Genomic DNA, 16,823 nt, shown 5'->3' with positions numbered 1-16,823 from the left:
TCATCGAAGCACACACACACACACACACACACACACACACACACACACACACACACAAAACAGAGAACTATTCAAGAGACACACACATACACACAACCTAAGAAGTGGGTGGGTGACAGTATGCTGTGTGTTTTAAAAAAATCCTGAAACAAAAAAGCACTGCCTCTCTCTCAGTCACTCAGTCTATTTTTTAAAATAATAATAATATCATTGATGCTGCAGGGAAAACTGTTACCTGCCAACAAGCCCACGCCTGGCACATTTGTGTTCAGGCAACTGGAACACACTCCTGATCAGAATTTGGATGCATGCTAATGAACAGTGTGCAGATGGGAGGTGACAGGGCTGCAAATTATTAATTTCCACTCTGATGCACAATATCTAATGTCACTCCGCCGCTGATAAATTTATCAACATCAGACACAACAAATTTAAGATCCCAGTAACTTACACTTTTCTTCCATGTCTCCTCCTCTGGACTCTTTACCCCCTCACCTCTCCTCCTCCTCCTCTCCAGCTGTTAAACCAATTAAATGCTCACAGAGGGTAGACTGCCCACTCTCCTGTTGAGAAAAATACATGCAATAAAAGCCTTCTCTGCTCACAGCCATTGTGCGACGGCAAGACCGCCATCTTTAATTATGGCCTACGCCCCCACCCTTCTACTTGGTGAATAGAAGTGGGCTGTAGGTACAGACAGCCACTGGCATTGGATCAAGGTTTTGTGTTTTGTGCTGAGCAGGCGGTTAAAAAAAAAGGTGAGCTGGTGGATGAAGCTGATCCTCGACCAACTCAGGTGGCCATGCTGCATCACAGAGTGGTTTAAATAGCTGATAAGAAAGTATAATTATATAGGTAAAATACATAAATGGAATATAGTATGGGCACTTTTATACCAGACCAACTAACAGAACTGAGATGAAAAGGAAAAAAAGACTGTGTGTGTGCACATCTGTGTGGGCTGGAGACAGAAACCTTTAGAAAAAAAGATGCGATGTGGTGTGTGTGTGTGTGTGTGTGTGTGTGTGTGGTTGGGGGGTCCAAAAGAGCGATAATATCAGAGAGAGAAAGGGAAATGGGGGCGAAGAGAAGCTCGTGCCCCTCCCAGTGCCCTGTGCCTTGAGGGGGGACTCAGGGCAGGTCTGGGGAATGCACGGCATGGGGGGGCGGGGGACAAAGCTGACTACTGTCCCCCAGAGAGAGGCCTTGTTCTGAACCAGGGGGGTACAAGAAGTCAGCCGTGCTGTGTATGAATGAAAGGATGGATGGCTGACCGGCTGTCTAGATGATTGCTGATTCCCTGGCAGGCTGGTCGGCCTGCCTGCCCACAAAGCAGGCATGTAAGGGAACCGGGGCAGGTCCGGGGAATGCAAAGCATGATATGGGAACAAAGCCGACTACTGTCCCCCGAAGAGAGGCTCTGTCCTGGGCTACAGGGCACTGGGAGTCTGCCTCTCTAGATAAATGGATAGATGAATACATGATTGGTTGTCTTGACTGACAAGAAAACAGGAGGACATATTAAGTGAATACCATTTAGACAGAGAAGTCTTATTCAATTAGCTCCCTGTATTTTGCAGGGAGAGTATTAGTCTGCGTTTCTTTATGCAATATAGCATTAATGTGTTAAGGCAGGTCATAGAACCCTTTCAATCCTAACCCTCTTCTGTAGTAAATGAATAATATATAATAATACTAGCCTAACTTTAAAAGTATAGAAATTTCCAAGTTTTGAATCACAGAAAATAGAACCCAATTGACCAAGCAAATTCATAACTTCTTCACCGATTTGACAACACAGGCAAAGCTCTTAGGAAAAATAGTGTTGCAAATCTGGAAAACAGTCAAACATACAAAGTGGGCACAAATACCGAAATGGCAGCATAATATGTTAGAATTAAAACAAACAGAAAACTTGCACATATCTTCTTTTGGCTCCCTGAAGAATCTAACTATGGGTATAAATAAAGTGACCTGAATCATAGATAATTTAGATAAACACCAAAAACTTTAGTAGCTTCCCCAATCACCATGGCAACAACAAGCATGTCCCAGCCATTCCCATCACCTTTTATTGTTCCCTGGAAACATTTCTGTTGAAATCTGTGTAGTAATCTTTGTAGCATTTCTGTATTTTTTTGTGTTTTATTGCACTGCAGTAGACTGGTGATTTGTAACATTTCTGTATTTGGATGTCTTTTCAGTATTTGCAGTGAATTTCAGTATTTTTTGAGTTTTCTTAGAACTGCAATAGATGATCTGTTGAGTCTATCCCCTCTTGCTCAGTGTCAGCTGGGATTGGTTCTAGTCCCAGTATGTGCTAAACTCTCAGGGCTACTGTAGAAAATACTTTACTGCTTAATTTGTCACATTTTAGCATGTACTTTCTAGTAGCAGCTATGGCTAGTAACTTATGACCATGGCGTACCTAATATGACATGACTCATGATATGACTGTTATGATATGTTTCCCTTATGATATTGGTATCAGGGGCAGCATGGTGGGTCAGTGGTTAGTGGCCTCACATCAAGAAGGTTCCTGGTTTGAAACCCATCAGGGGCCTTTCTGTGTGGAGTCTGCATGTTCTCCCTGTGCTTGTGTGGGTTTTCTCCAGGTACTCTGGTTTCCTCCCACAGTTCAAAAACATGTATGTCAGGTTGATTGGTGACTCTAAATTGCCCATAGCAGTGAGTGTGAGTGTGTGAGGTTGTTTGTCTCTATGTGGCCCTGTGATGGACTGGTGACCTGTCCAGGGTGGACCCCTGCCTTTCACCCAAAGAGAGCTGGGATAGGCTCCAGCAGATCCCTGTGACCCTAAATAGGAATAAGCAGGTATAGATAATGGATGGATGGATGGATTAGTACCATACTGTCAGTTTGTGCATCCTGTCAAACATAAAAAAAAATTCACAATAGAAATGTGCATATGTAATCCCCGTTGTGAAGGAGTAAATTGTAAATTGTAAACCCCAGTGAACAATAGCAGTACAGTGAAAGAAAAGCAGAGGATTCTTTGTCACAGATGACAGCTAGAAGCTGAAAATGCACAGTAAATATTATACTGAATGTTCTGGTCTTCGTCTCATTCCAGCTGGACCAACCAGCTTTCTCAAAGACAGGAGAACTTCAAACAAAATTGCCAGTGTTACCATGGTTATTACAGGTAATTCCAGGTTATTAATGATTAATGTGTCAATCACATTGTGGTATGTCACCCCTTCATTATATTACCCAGAATATTTTCATTCTCTTGCTATTTCTAGTTTTTATTATTGATGCAATCCCTCAGCTATCACCACTGAAACACTTCCCTTTTTGTCTATTTGTGTGTCTTTATTCAGTGCATTCTCTAAAGTACTGTGATTTGAGCTGCTGTGATTGAAATTGAAGTTGGGTGGCAACTAACAAATAGAACATTTTTGTTCCTTAAAGAAATAAAAAAAGTGAGAATTTCATAAAAGCCATTTTAACTTGAGTAACCACATAAGAAGTTGCCACTAGTAGAAAATGCACAGCATAGGGGCGTAGAGTGATTATTTAGAGTGTATTTACATAGAGTGACAAAAATGATAAATTGAACAGAAACTGTGTGCAGAGGTTAACTGTTGTGACCGAATAATGTTTGTAGATATTTTGCCAGTACTGGAAAACAATCAGTTTACTTTGTACTCATCAGTTAGTGCAATTAGCATCCATGGCAAAGACCATTTCTTTTCGATTCTGTCTTCCTCTGATCCTCCTTCTGTCAATTTGTGCTGCCTCGTTGAAAAATTCAGTTTTAGGAAAACCATATAGAGTGGATCATCTGTCGGTTCATCATCACCATCTTCTACTGCAGTGGTTGGCAACCTTTTCTCAGCCAAGATCACTTTTCATGTCAGACTTTTTACTACCAAAACATTTTGACCACAAACGTGTCAGCTGGTGTACAAATACAGAACACAGTATTGAAAATTTAATATTAACAAATATTAACAAATATTAATCATTGCAGTTTATACTGACTTCCAACAAAAACTGAATGATCATGTCTGGAGAAACTGACAGCTTGTAATAATCGTCTTTTACTCTGGCAAAATAATGTAAATGGGAAACAGAAGCCACAAAAGCACGGACATTGCATATGACCTACTCCAGCCTAAAGACATGCAGTTTTCAATCCAATACCAGTGCCCTCACCATGAATGTGACTGTTCATGTTCATCAGGCTCCATGCGTCAGCCTGTGACAGACTGGAGATCTGTTCAGGGTGTCACCCAATGTCCCTGCAACCCTGCATGCTCCAGCATTAGTGGTAGACAATAGATAAAGGGTTGTGATGGAACTAAAATACCCATTTATATCTATGGGTAGTTTAGTTTCTTGGCAAATGTTTTTCAGATGTAGTGTTACTGAGGTGATATTACCAACATGCTTGTTATTTTTTTGGATACTGTAAACAACTTATAAACTTAGATCCACCATAGAAACCTTACTTAGAATAAATGGATGTAGTTTCTAGAGAATTCACGATTGTTTTCTGGCTCGGCTCCAAGTGTGCTTGAAGGTTCACATCACAAAAACAGAAACACAACATGAAGATGGTAACACTCATTTTCTCTCCACTTCTGGTATTCTTGATAAAGACCAATCAGAAAGAGGCAAAATGGCCAATCAGAAACAGTAGCCTTGGAAATAGCCAATTAGGCCTGTTTGTCTGCAAGGACAAAGGAAGTGATATTGCAGAGTGATTGCACCAGCACTGAGCTACACAAACATGCCCAAATGACACCTTGCTTGTTGCCTTCCAGCCCTAATTTTCCAGGAGTGTGAGATCTTGATTGCACCAGTGCTGGAAAGAGAGGACGTCTCATTATTACACCAAAACAATCGCCACCTCAGAGGCAAAAAACAGAGATTTTGTTTCCATTAGGGAGCTATTGAGTCACTGGCTCTCAAGTCAAGGCCAGCACACAAGCACATGCACATGCAATGAGGCTGTAGTCTGGCAATTTTATTCAAAAGATTTGTACCTTACTCCAGTCCACTTAATGAAGCTGTAAATTTAGAGACACGAGAGCCTTTACAGTGCTCCTCTGAGAGCTGCTACAATGATCCTGGGACCGAGTTGGTTAATTAACTGATTGTTTGCTTGGCTGGAAGCCACAGAGAAATAGGGTAAATGTGGAGAAAGACAAGGAGACTAAAAGACAGGACATGAAGGGAGAGGACAGAAAGGAATGGGACTATGGAGCAGCAAAAGGGACACAGAAAAGAAGCACAAGGCAGGAAAAGAGGAAAGTAGAAAAGACAGAATGGGAGAGATGAATACATGGAAGAGAAAGAAGGAAGTTTAAGGAGAGCAGAAACGTGGTAGAGAAGAAAGGGAGAAAAGATCATGAAGGAGGAGAGAAGGAACACTACAGGCACGTATTGTAATCACTTAATCTTTTCTTTTTTAATTTAACTCTGCAAATTTTTATAATTTCAAGTAAGTTCAACTTAAACTTATAAACATGAGTTGTTTTAACATAGGATCATTTAACTTCAAATGAGTTTGGAGTTCACTGAACTCATTAAATTACTTTCCCCTGGCTGCAGGTCACTGAGAAGATATTCTACAGTTCATTGTTACACATATGACTGTCCTGGATCAGGGCTGATTTGAAAGAATAGTCAAAAGATGACCAATACTCTTGTTTTTATCTGTTACATGCCAAGGTTAGAGAAGTCTGGAGCTTTGAGGTATTTAGCTTAGCTTAACATAAAGAATGGCAACAGAGGGAAACAGCTAACCTGGCCCAGTCCAATGGTCAGAAAAAATATGCCAACAACAACTCTAAAGCTGACTAATTAGCACAGTATTTGTCGTTAGTTTAATCTGACACAGACATTTGATCAAGCTGAGACAACCTAAGTCTTTTAGCTCCAGTCAAAAACATTTTGTTAGGTTTTGCTGTGGCTCCCTGCAAGGTTGGATACATCGACTCTCTGTAGGCTGTGGCACTAATTGGATCTCTTGCCCCAATTCTTGCATAGACCCTTCTACTTCAATGTCCCTATTTCCTGTATTTTTAAGTTTATATCTATAAATCACACTATAACAAAATACACTACTGTAAGAAAATGCACAAGCAATAGTATAGTATGTGTAGGCAGAAACAGAATCATATTAGTCTCATAGTCTTAGTTTATTATTGCAACAGCTGTCGTTCTCGGTGTTGTAACTGTTAATGAGGTCAAGAGTCTGTCAGCAGTTAGATCTTCTTGCTCGTTCTCTTGAGTACTACAGAACCAGCTTTGGAGAGCTAGAGAGAGAGAGGACAGGAAAATATTAAAGCAAGATATGTGTTATTCCACTACCTTACCATATATCATCAAAAGTTGGATATTACTATGTTTCTAGCTTGCATCTTATTTCTCATTTTCCAAGGATTTATAAGAAAAGCAGGAATTGGACAAATAAACAAGATTTAGTAACCACTGGAGAATTAGTTCACATCAACAGATTTTAAAGGTTGAACGTCGGTCTGATTTGCTTAAGATGCACTATTATGCATCTGAGACAGTTTTTCTTGTTTGCTAATGCAGATCCCCTGGTCTAGAAATATAACATTAATGACTCTAATGATCCCAGCGGGGTGCTGAATATAACAGCCTAACTGCTGTCATCTTGCTTGGTTCTCGGTGCTAAAGCCTAAGTGAGTGTGTGTACCTCGACAAGCTTGCCTCCGCTGATCTCAGAGGTGTGGTGGTAGTTGGGGAAGGTGGCACTCAGCTTGCCTGCCTCCATGTGCACTGTGGCCTGAAAGCACAGGTTATAATTAGTCAGGGAACCAAGGTACATACACTCTTTCTTTTCTTTCTGCTTTAGGTTTATAGTCACCATTTCTGCCCACCACAGCTGAAACTTTAGAGTAAACGGGGTAAAAAGGCAAACTGTGAATTCTTTCCTCTTACTTTGAATTTCTTTCCTCCGATGGTCTCCATATCACACTCCTTGCCAACAGTAAACTTGTTGGTGACCTTGGCATTTGCAGGGTAGATCTGTGTCCATGTGAAGTCATCGCCATCCTGTGTAACCTCTGTGATCAGCTTGTAGTTGCGGCCCTTCTCAATGATGTCATCAGGGATACCTAGAGAAAAGAAGAGGCTGTTGTCATATGTCCAGTTAATCAGAGAGGACAGAAATATCAAAGTAAAATGCATGTGTTTGGTTTTTCGATGCATTTTCACCAAGCAATTTGCAGAACTCATCGTATCCCTCCTGGGTCTCAGTTTCCCATCTTCCCTGGAAGGCCATTTTGGTGGAGTTTAGTGGGTGGAGGTGTGAGAGCAGAGATGCTGCTGCAAGCTGAGGGAAGCGCAAGGTACTAAGACCAAGCCTGCTCCTTGTTATATACTGCACACCTTTAGACACCTCCCTCATCTGCATTTGAGCTGAAGATGCTGACTATAATAGGCTATAGGAGAGAGGGCAATAACTTGGATAAATGGGTCTTTATGGCGTTGAGGCAGTGACTAAAACGCTGACAGACCGTCAGAGCGCGTTGGTAGCTCACCTCCAGGTCACTGAACTTTCCTGCAATGGCTTCATGTTCACACCCTCTACTTTTACTGCTGTGCGTTCCAAAATCAGATAAAGACCTTTGTTTAATAGCTATTTAAGATGCTTTATCTCTACATTGTGAATGGTTTGATCTGTGTAAAGGTAACCATGTACATTTTCAAGGTTTCTAGGAATATAATGGTACTAAACAGCTCCAAACTATGATTTAATGTGATTAGTAATTTTATGAGGAGGAAAATACAAACAATTTTTTTTGTTAGTGTAAATGGTCATTTTGTTGAACCAAAGGTGGTTTAAGTTTTGCACGTGGCCTCAAAAGCATCATGTTAACACTGTGGCAGTTGACTTTTGATGATTTGTTTTTTTGCTAATTTGTTAGGTTTTTTTTTATCAATTTGTATCATGAAAATATAATATATATTTCTGCATTACAATATCATCTCGTGGCTCTGTCAGGTAGAGAGCCCAATCACCAAATCTAATTACAAAAGTTTAATTGTTTTAGTGTCTGTTGTGTTTAAATGATACATATTCATAAAGTTTACCCCCAGTTCAGACTGGAGACATACATCCTTAAAACGCGTCAAATATATAAAGTTATATAAAGTGTGTGTGTGTGTTCAATTAGGGACCTTTACATCAAGGAACTGATTTGGGTTAGATATTGGGCTGGTGCATGAAGCTGCAGCAGCAAGTGGCATCAAGGTGTCAGCACAGTTTTAGTGTTATTTCATAATACCTGCACAATACACTTTTATGAGTATCACTGAACTTTACTAGCCTGCTGTTAGCCAAGCAACTGGTGATTTTTGAAGCATGAATGAACCAACTTATGCAAACCAACTAATGCAGTGGTTCCCAACCTGGGACAAGCTATTCGAGGGGGCCTAAGGTTACGACAGGTGGTTGCAAAGAGTTAAATATAATGGATATATGGCAGCTACTACACTGCTAGTATAAAGACATGGCAAGGAAACAACAATGTCACAGGTTTAAAAGCAAAGACAATGATGAGGGATATCTCACCCTCATCTTCAGAAGTGCTACACTTGGTTATGAATAAAGAAAATAAAGTGCCTGAAAAAAGATGGGATGAAAGAATATCTGGTTTCCATCCAGATTTTTTAAAAAGGCTATATTCTCTAATGTCATAAAAGGTAAAGTATATAGTTTTTATAAAATTAACAGAAATATTGTCTATAGAGTAGCATTATTCCCCAACGATAACTGAAAGAGCTAAAGTAGATGAGTAACAGAAAATCAAGTAAAAACAGCAAACCAGTGACAAAATCAAGCACTTCTTTAATCTTGCTCTAAAGAAACCCAGTGCTTGTTAACAGAATTACAATATAATGTTGTTTGTACAGATTGTTGGCTGAAAATTGTCCATTAAGGTGACTACATGACTAAAACACCTCAGGCTTTCAATTTTGACAAACTGTGACTGGCTAAAAGCTTTCAATGGTGCACTTAATTTCAATCTTGCACAATACAGCCATTTTCACAGACCACTGATTGTGTTTCTAAACCATGAAAAGTCAACATGGCCTTGGAGCTCTTTATAGATACATGAAACATCATATTGGCCAACATCTTTTAAAAGACAGCTACTAGCTCTCTCGCTATTTAATGGCTCTCCCTGTCGCTTTCACTCTCACACGCATTCACACGAGAGGTCAGTGTGTTGAAATACACAAATTCAAAAAAGCAGTTTTCATTGAATTTCCTGTGTCCAGTATCGTTATGGTTTCCACACCAACTGTGTGTGTTGTTCTGTACAACATGACATAACATGGTGCTCGAGTTGACTGCTATTGATACATTATTTCTGCATGATGTTCATGTTATATGGATGTTATATGGAAATTAATTTGCACATAGAAGAAGAAGCGTTTTATTCATGTTGACGTATCTTAATATATTTCACCTCGATTATTGAGGGAACTGGTGTTTTTCTTAAAACATCAGCATCTATTACTATGTTTGTGGATTACAATATAGTATTGTTTGCACATACTGAATATCAATGATTTACTGTTAATTTGCATTTTGTACATTTATTCACATTCAGATTTACATCAAATCCTGAGCAAAGTACAATTGTCCGAGTTTATTGTTGATGTTGTAATCTTGTGGTTACACTTTAATAGTAGGCTGTAATTTCATCTTTTGCTGTAACATTTTCTTTATTGTGATTTTTTATTTACCCAAGTGTGAAGTCTATGGGATAATGAGTAACTAGAATTACTGGCCATTACCTAATGTCCAATCTCATGTTGATGAAGTCACACTGTACTGTTGCCTCTCTTCTTCAGTTATGATAGGCCTCTTTCAATATACATTAAGAAGCAGAAAAAATAAAGATGGCCAAGAGCTGATGATGAATACAAAAAACAAGAATAACAAGAACACGAACAATTGAACAAGGAGAAGAACAAGAGGGCGAAGAGGGGGAAGGAAGAACAGATTCTAAAGAAAGATACGTATAGATAGATTCCCTTCATCTACAGCTATAAAGGGGGGATTTGTGATGGAGGAATTAAAGGAGGGGAGGCCTTGATATGCAAATGATGCTGCTGCTAATCTAAGCAATAAGATTAGCCTTCCAAATTGAGATGAAGAAAGGCTCCATTATCTGGGCCGAGTGTCATGTTTAATAACGTGGAACGGCATGGTAATTCACTAGTGATGCAAGTGTAGCCTATGTAGGTGTGTATGTGAGTTTATCTGTATGTGAGAACAGCATGTGTCTGCCTTTTTGAAAGTGAAAGGAAGAGAGAAAAAGAAAAAAGGTACATATAGAGAGAATTAAACACATGAAAGATGATCTGCGACCTTGTCTGTTGTGCATGGGTGAGTGTGTGTGATAGAGAAAGACAGCGAGGGGCATACAGAAAGAGTGTGTGCAAAAATCTGGTTCCCATGAGAAAAGTGTGTATGTGTCTGTGCACATGCTTATGCTATGATGCAAAAGTTTTTGCCTGTGTTGTACAGAGAGAGGAACACGTAGGAAATGGTATGGAAAATGCAGCTGTTGACAAACACTAATCTCCTCACATAAGCAATGCAGCCTCACCAGATGTGATTAGGTACATTGTAATTAACTCATATTAATTAGTAAAAGAATAAGATAGATGTGGACAGGTGTAACTGAAATAAATGAAGGTGACACCAAGAGGAATAGATAAATACACGTCAACAAGCACACATTCCAACAACTGATTGACTTTGCACCACTCACGCTAGAAATAGTGCAGTGTCCTTGCTCAAGTAATGACAGTAGCCACTTCTGTAATATCTCTGTAAGAGATTTATTGGTTTAAAGAAATATCTCACATTATATAATCAACACGGGTCTCTGTTGCTGCCCTTTGCCTTCAAAAATTAGTCCACTTAGTTGGCTCATTTGCTTTTCTTTTCAAAATTTCCAAATCTTATACTAAAGTAAAACTATGATGTACTTAGATATCAAAAGAAAACATGTTTACAATGCAGTATGTTTTACTGTAACTATTATATTTCTATATCTAATTATTATGCCTGTGTGTGTGTGTGTGAATAGCACACAGTGGGTACGGAAAGTATTCAGACCCCTTTAAATTTTTCACTCTTTGTGTCATTGCAGCCATTTGCCAAAATCAAAAAAGTTCATTTTATTTCTCATTAATGTACACTCAGCACCCCATCTTGACAGAAAAAAACAGAAATGTAGACATTTTTGCAAATTTATTACAAAAGAAAAACTGAAATATCACATGGTCATCAGTATTCAGACCCTGTGCTCAGTATTGAGTAGAAGCACCCTTTTGAGCTAGTACAGCCATGAGTCTTCTTGGGAATGATGCAACAAGTTTTTCACACCTGGATTTGGGGATCCTCTGCCATTCTTCCTTGCAGATCCTCTCCAGTTCTGTCAGGTTGGATGGTGAACGTTGGTGGACAGCCATTTTCAGGTCTCTCCAGAGATGCTCAATTGGGTTTAGGTCAGGGCTCTGGCTGGGCCAGTCAAGAACGGTCACAGAGTTGTTCCGAAGCCACTCCTTTGTTATTTTAGCTGTGTGCTTAGGGTCCTTGTCCTGTTGAAAGGTGAACCTTCAGCCCAGTCTGAGGTCCTGAGCACTCTGGAAGAGGTTTTCTTCCAGGATATCTCTGTACTTGGCCGCATTCATCTTTCCTTCAATTGCAACCAGTCGTCCTGCCCCTGCAGCTGAAAAACACCCCCACAACATGATGCTCCCACCACCATGTTTCACTGTAGGGATTGTATTGGGCAGGTGATGAGCAGTGCCTGGTTTTCTCCACACATACCGCTTAGAATTAACGCCAAAAAGTTCAATCTTGGTCTCATCAGACCAGAGAATCTTATTTCTCATAGTCTGGGAGTCCTTCATGTGTTTTTTTGGCAAACTCTATGCAGGCTTTCATGTGTCTTGCACTGAGGAGAGGCTTCCGTCGGGCCACTCTGCCATAAAGCCCTGACTGGTGGAGGGCTGCAGTGATAGTTGACTTTGTGGAACTTTCTCCCATCTCCCTACTGCATCTCTGGAGCTCAGCCACAGTGATCTTTGGGTTCTTCTTTACCTCTCTCACCAAGGCTCTTCTCCCACGATTGCTCAGTTTGGCTGGACGGCCAGGTCTAGGAAGAGTTCTGGTCGTCCCAAACTTTTTCCATTTGAGGATTATGGAGGCCACTGTGCTCTTAGGAACCTTGAGTGCTGCAGAAATTCTTTTGTAACCTTGGCCAGATCTGTGCCTTGCCACAATTCTGTCTCTGAGCTTCTTGGGCGGTTCCTTCGACCTCATGATTCTCATTTGCTCTGACATGCACTGTGAGCTGTAAGGTCTTATATAGACAGGTGTGTGCCTTTCCTAATCAAGTCCAATCAGTTTAATTAAACACAGCTGGACTCCAGTGAAGGAGCAGAACCATCTCAAGGAGGATCAGAAGAAATGGACAGCATGTGAGTTAAATATGAGTGTCACTGCAAAGGGTCTGAATACTTATGACCATGTGATATTTCAGTTTTTCTTTTTTAATAAATTTGCAAAAATTTCTACATTTCTGTTTTTTTCTGTCAAGATGGGGTGCTGAGTGTACATTAATGAGAAATAAAATGAACTTTTTTGATTTTGGCAAATGGCTGCAATGACACAAAGAGTGAAACATTTAAAGGGGTCTGAATACTTTCCGTACCCACTGTATATGACTCCAAATGGATGTAATGTTGCTTCATGTCTTCTAGATATGTAAATAGATTTGCAAACATGTTTCTACAACATCATTTAAGATGATAATAGCTCAAAATTGTGCATCAAAAGTACATATTGGTATATACAATCAGTGTATAATTATTATAGATGCATACATGTAAAAGCAGCATTGTAATATCTTTGCTGGTCTAGTTGAATTGAGTTAAACTACTTAATGTAATGCTGAATAGTTTGAGCTAACAATAGATCACATTTCAGAAAATGATTGTGGTGTAGAAGAAAATTGTAGGACTAAATAAAAAATATGTGTATTAAGTTCTTAGTACTTAGTTACTAAGTAAGATTTATCACTAGTTACTTCCCACCACCACCACTGTTTGGAAAAGGACCTTTCAGATTTTGTCAGAACAGCAAAAGGTTAGCTACACTGTGCACCACCAACACAACAAGTTTTGGGTGACATTTAACACGACGCTTTAGAGCATGAAGGGAGATTGGCTTATGCAAAAAGGAGGAACAGAATAGCATAAGGGGTATATTCTTTACATTTCTCATATATAGTGCTGAAGGTTTCAGTTTTTCACAAAAGCAGATGGTCAGGTATGAGTACATCATAGCTGGAAAAGCTCTTTCAAAGTGTGTTTTAGTGAAAACAGATGGCCCAAAGGAAAGAGAAGGAGAAACAATTTGAAAGCGATTTATGGCAAATGTGAGCTGTACAGTAGGAGTAGTAATATCACTGTTGTGCTGGAGAGGCTAACCAATTTTTTATGGTAATCATATGAGTCTATCACAACTAATTTGACCATGACTGTTGATGGTTGAAAATGCTGCACCTAGCACCTTTAAGTCTGAAAAGCCTGTCAAGGAGAGCTGCATCAGTAACTTGGGCAATGAGCCAATCTAACCATTAAACACTGAGACAGAAATAGGCCACGGTAGCCGCCAACAGTAAGCATTCTGTTGTTGTTATCTTTACTGTTTCTCAATCCATCCTGACAGCCCTACCATCCTTTGGGGAAGGAAACAGCAGTCACTGGTGATTATAAAGCCCCCTCCACCTCCGCCTCCAGCCCTCATCCAGGGATCCCAATTATGCCTGCATTAATATTTCATATTACACAAGACTTGTGGAGAAACCACATGTGTACTCAACCCTTTGTCTTCACGTCAAATGAGATGTGCACTGCAATCATCAGAGGGTGAGCCAAGGCAGTGAGAGTGGGGGTGATAGCAGGATGCTAGGAGGAGAAAAAGCAGGGGTAGAGATGAGAGGGGAAACAGACCAGGGAAGAAGAGGAGGGTATGAAGTGGGAAGCAAGGAAAAGAGCAGAGAAGGAAAAGGAAAGACCAGGTGGGGTGAAGACAAGGACACAGAAGAAAGAATATAGCACCAGGAGGGAGGAGCGGACAGCAGAGATAAAACAAGAAGAGCAAAGGAGCAGGAGCAGAGACATAGAAGCGGAAGAGAGCAGAGAGATGAGCTGTCAGGGGAACAGATAAAAGGCTAGTAAAGAAAAGTAAAGGGAAAGAAGAGCAGGCAGGGGAAGAGGAAGTAGCAGAAAGTAAAGAAATATGTTTAAATAATCGGAAAACATGAATGCATAAACTGATCATTTTGCAGGTCAGAAGATTTCACATGCTCACGACAGCTCAGCTCCTGCAGTGCATTCACCAGGGCAACTGGTCCATGTCGACATGAAGGGCAAACTTTTATAACACATGTTTAACAGTGAGCAAGCTGCTGAATGGAAGTTAGCCCTTATTTACCAGCTATTTACCTCAAATATTGATTTTTACCTAAGTTTTAACTAAAGAATAAGATATATGCCAATAATACAAACTACAATATACAGTAATCATAAAAATGTATTGATCCTCACTAGGAAATTCACAAGCCAGCATTTTGCATATATGTATATGTTGTAAATATGTAAGTTAACATTAACTCCGCCTTTACCAGCTGCAACATTAGAGCGATGAACACAATAATGCATTAATAAATCTGATCCAATAACATAATAAAAACTTGTAGTTTTATTTATGTAAAATTTGGAATCCAGACTTAAGAACTGAGTATTTTTGAGTATTAATACATTGTCATATATACTTTTACTTAAAGTCTCCAGTAGCGCCTGGGCAATTATACTTAGTACTATTTATAATTATACTTGGTGCTACTAATACTGTTGTCTAAGTCTTATCTAAGTCCTGCTTAGCAAATGAAACTTTGTAAAATGCTGTGGATAAAAATTAGGGTCCTCCTGGGTCCCGGGCTCCTGCTTCTAATCCCCACCCTCAACCATCTATCCTATCAAACAAACTCCTCTCCTCTTGGACCAGAAACCTCCTGGCATCCCAACAACCCACAGCTTCCTTTCAAGTAGCAGAGGTTCTGACAGTGCGTGGGGAATATATGTGGTGAAATCTGTTCTGAGGAATGTGTCTATCATGTTTATGTTTCAATGTTAAATAAACGTTTACATCCCCCTGAACGGCAGGTATTCCTCTGTAGCTCAGCCACCCCTGCCAATCACAAGGCAGCTGTGGCTGTTTCCAATGCATTCCCCACAAAGTGCAGCCCTCTTGCTGCCAAGCAGATGCCGGAGAACATGAGCAAACATGCAAATCAGTACACTCCCTTCTTACAGCTGTGTATTTTGGGCCCAGTGGTGAATAAGAGAATGCTCATAGATAATGATTCATCAGACCACCTCACTTAGTCCATTTCCCGTTGGTCCTTTCGGGAAGGGCTCTCCATGGGTTACCCCTTTGCTTCAGGGTATGGCGGAGAGAACTGAATGATGGCTTCATGTGATGCCAGCACCCTCTCGGCTTTTCATCGAAAGTGGCACAAGATGGGCTGCTTAATGGACAAGCCCATTCGCAGTGGCTATACTCTTCAATTTGCATGGCCCCCTCCGCTATTCAGTGGCGTGATAGAAATGCACCTTGCCCTGTTGGCACATATGCGAGCGCTGCTAACAGAAATACAAGATTTGTTGTTGAAGAGGGTTGTATACGTTGTTATTCTGGTGGATTTGGCCCATGGTTTTTGCTCCCGTTATTTCCTGGTTCCCAAGAAATCTGGAGACATGAGGCCCATTCTTGGTATGACATAGCTCAACAAACTGATGCAGGTCAGAAGATTTCACATGCTCACGACAGCTCAGCTCCTGCGGTGCGTTCACCAGGGCAACTGGTCCATGTCGACATGAAGGCCTGGAGGACAGATGTGGTACTGGGGAAGCCCCCTCGTGCTGATGCAGCGGATTCCCCTGGGCACTCCGTGAGAGGCATCTGGTGTTCACGAATGTGCCTCTCCTGGGGTAAAGAAAGTCAGAATAGCTATTTAAGGAGATGGCACATGTAAATGAGCTAGAGCTGCTGACAGTGTAGAAAGTTTTCCGGCATTTCTCCGCACTGTTGAAGGGCTGTCATGTTCTGGTCTGAATGGACAACGTGATGATGGCGGTGTATATCAACAGCTTGTTGCTGAGGGCGCACACATATCATCTCTCCATGAAAGCGGTGCACATTGCAGGAGAATGCAACATGGCTGCAGACATCTGAGCTTTGTAGCTCAGGTATGCAGCAGGTTTGGACAGGCAGTAGTGGATCTTTTCGCAGCTCATGACAACACGCATTGTGACCACTCTCTCGTTGGACAACCACTGCTGGCGTTGTTGCTAACATAGAGGATGCGTGCGCCTGGTCTGCTACGGCATCATCCATCCATGCATTTTCTATACCAGGGTCACAGAGATCTGCTGGAGCCTATCCCAGCTCTCTTTCGGGTGGATGGCAGGGGTCCACCCTGGACAGGTCACCAGTCCATCACAGGGCCACATAGAGACAAACAACCTCACACACTCACGCTCACTCCTATGGGCAATTTAGAGTCACCAATCAACCTAACATGCATGTTTTTGGACTGTGGAGTACCTGGAGAAAACCCACACAAGCATGGGGAGAACATGCGAACTCCACACAGAAAGACTTGGTTGCGAACCCAGGACCTTCTTGCTGTGAGGCAATAGTGCTAACCACTCATCCACCATG

The 16,823-nt window shown here is 40.9% G+C and overlaps 1 protein-coding gene across 1 annotated transcript; it reads right to left on the bottom strand.

The window, feature by feature from the left end:
• Positions 1-6,152: 6,152 nt before the first annotated feature.
• fabp6 (fatty acid binding protein 6, ileal (gastrotropin)) lies at positions 6,153-7,360 on the bottom strand. The gene is made up of 4 exons (XM_026314121.1): positions 7,217-7,360; positions 6,941-7,116; positions 6,696-6,785; positions 6,153-6,288 (listed from the first exon to the last, which is right to left on the bottom strand). Exons 1-4 carry the CDS (start codon positions 7,281-7,283, stop codon positions 6,238-6,240), a joined length of 384 nt encoding a protein of 127 aa, XP_026169906.1. The 5' UTR covers positions 7,284-7,360; the 3' UTR covers positions 6,153-6,237.
• Between the last annotated feature and the right edge of the window lie 9,463 nt (positions 7,361-16,823).

This window comes from Mastacembelus armatus, chromosome 17 (genome assembly GCF_900324485.2).
Source record: "Mastacembelus armatus chromosome 17, fMasArm1.2, whole genome shotgun sequence".
Taxonomy (NCBI): Eukaryota; Metazoa; Chordata; class Actinopteri; order Synbranchiformes; family Mastacembelidae; genus Mastacembelus; species Mastacembelus armatus.
This window is presented reverse-complemented; position numbering and strand designations above follow the sequence as displayed.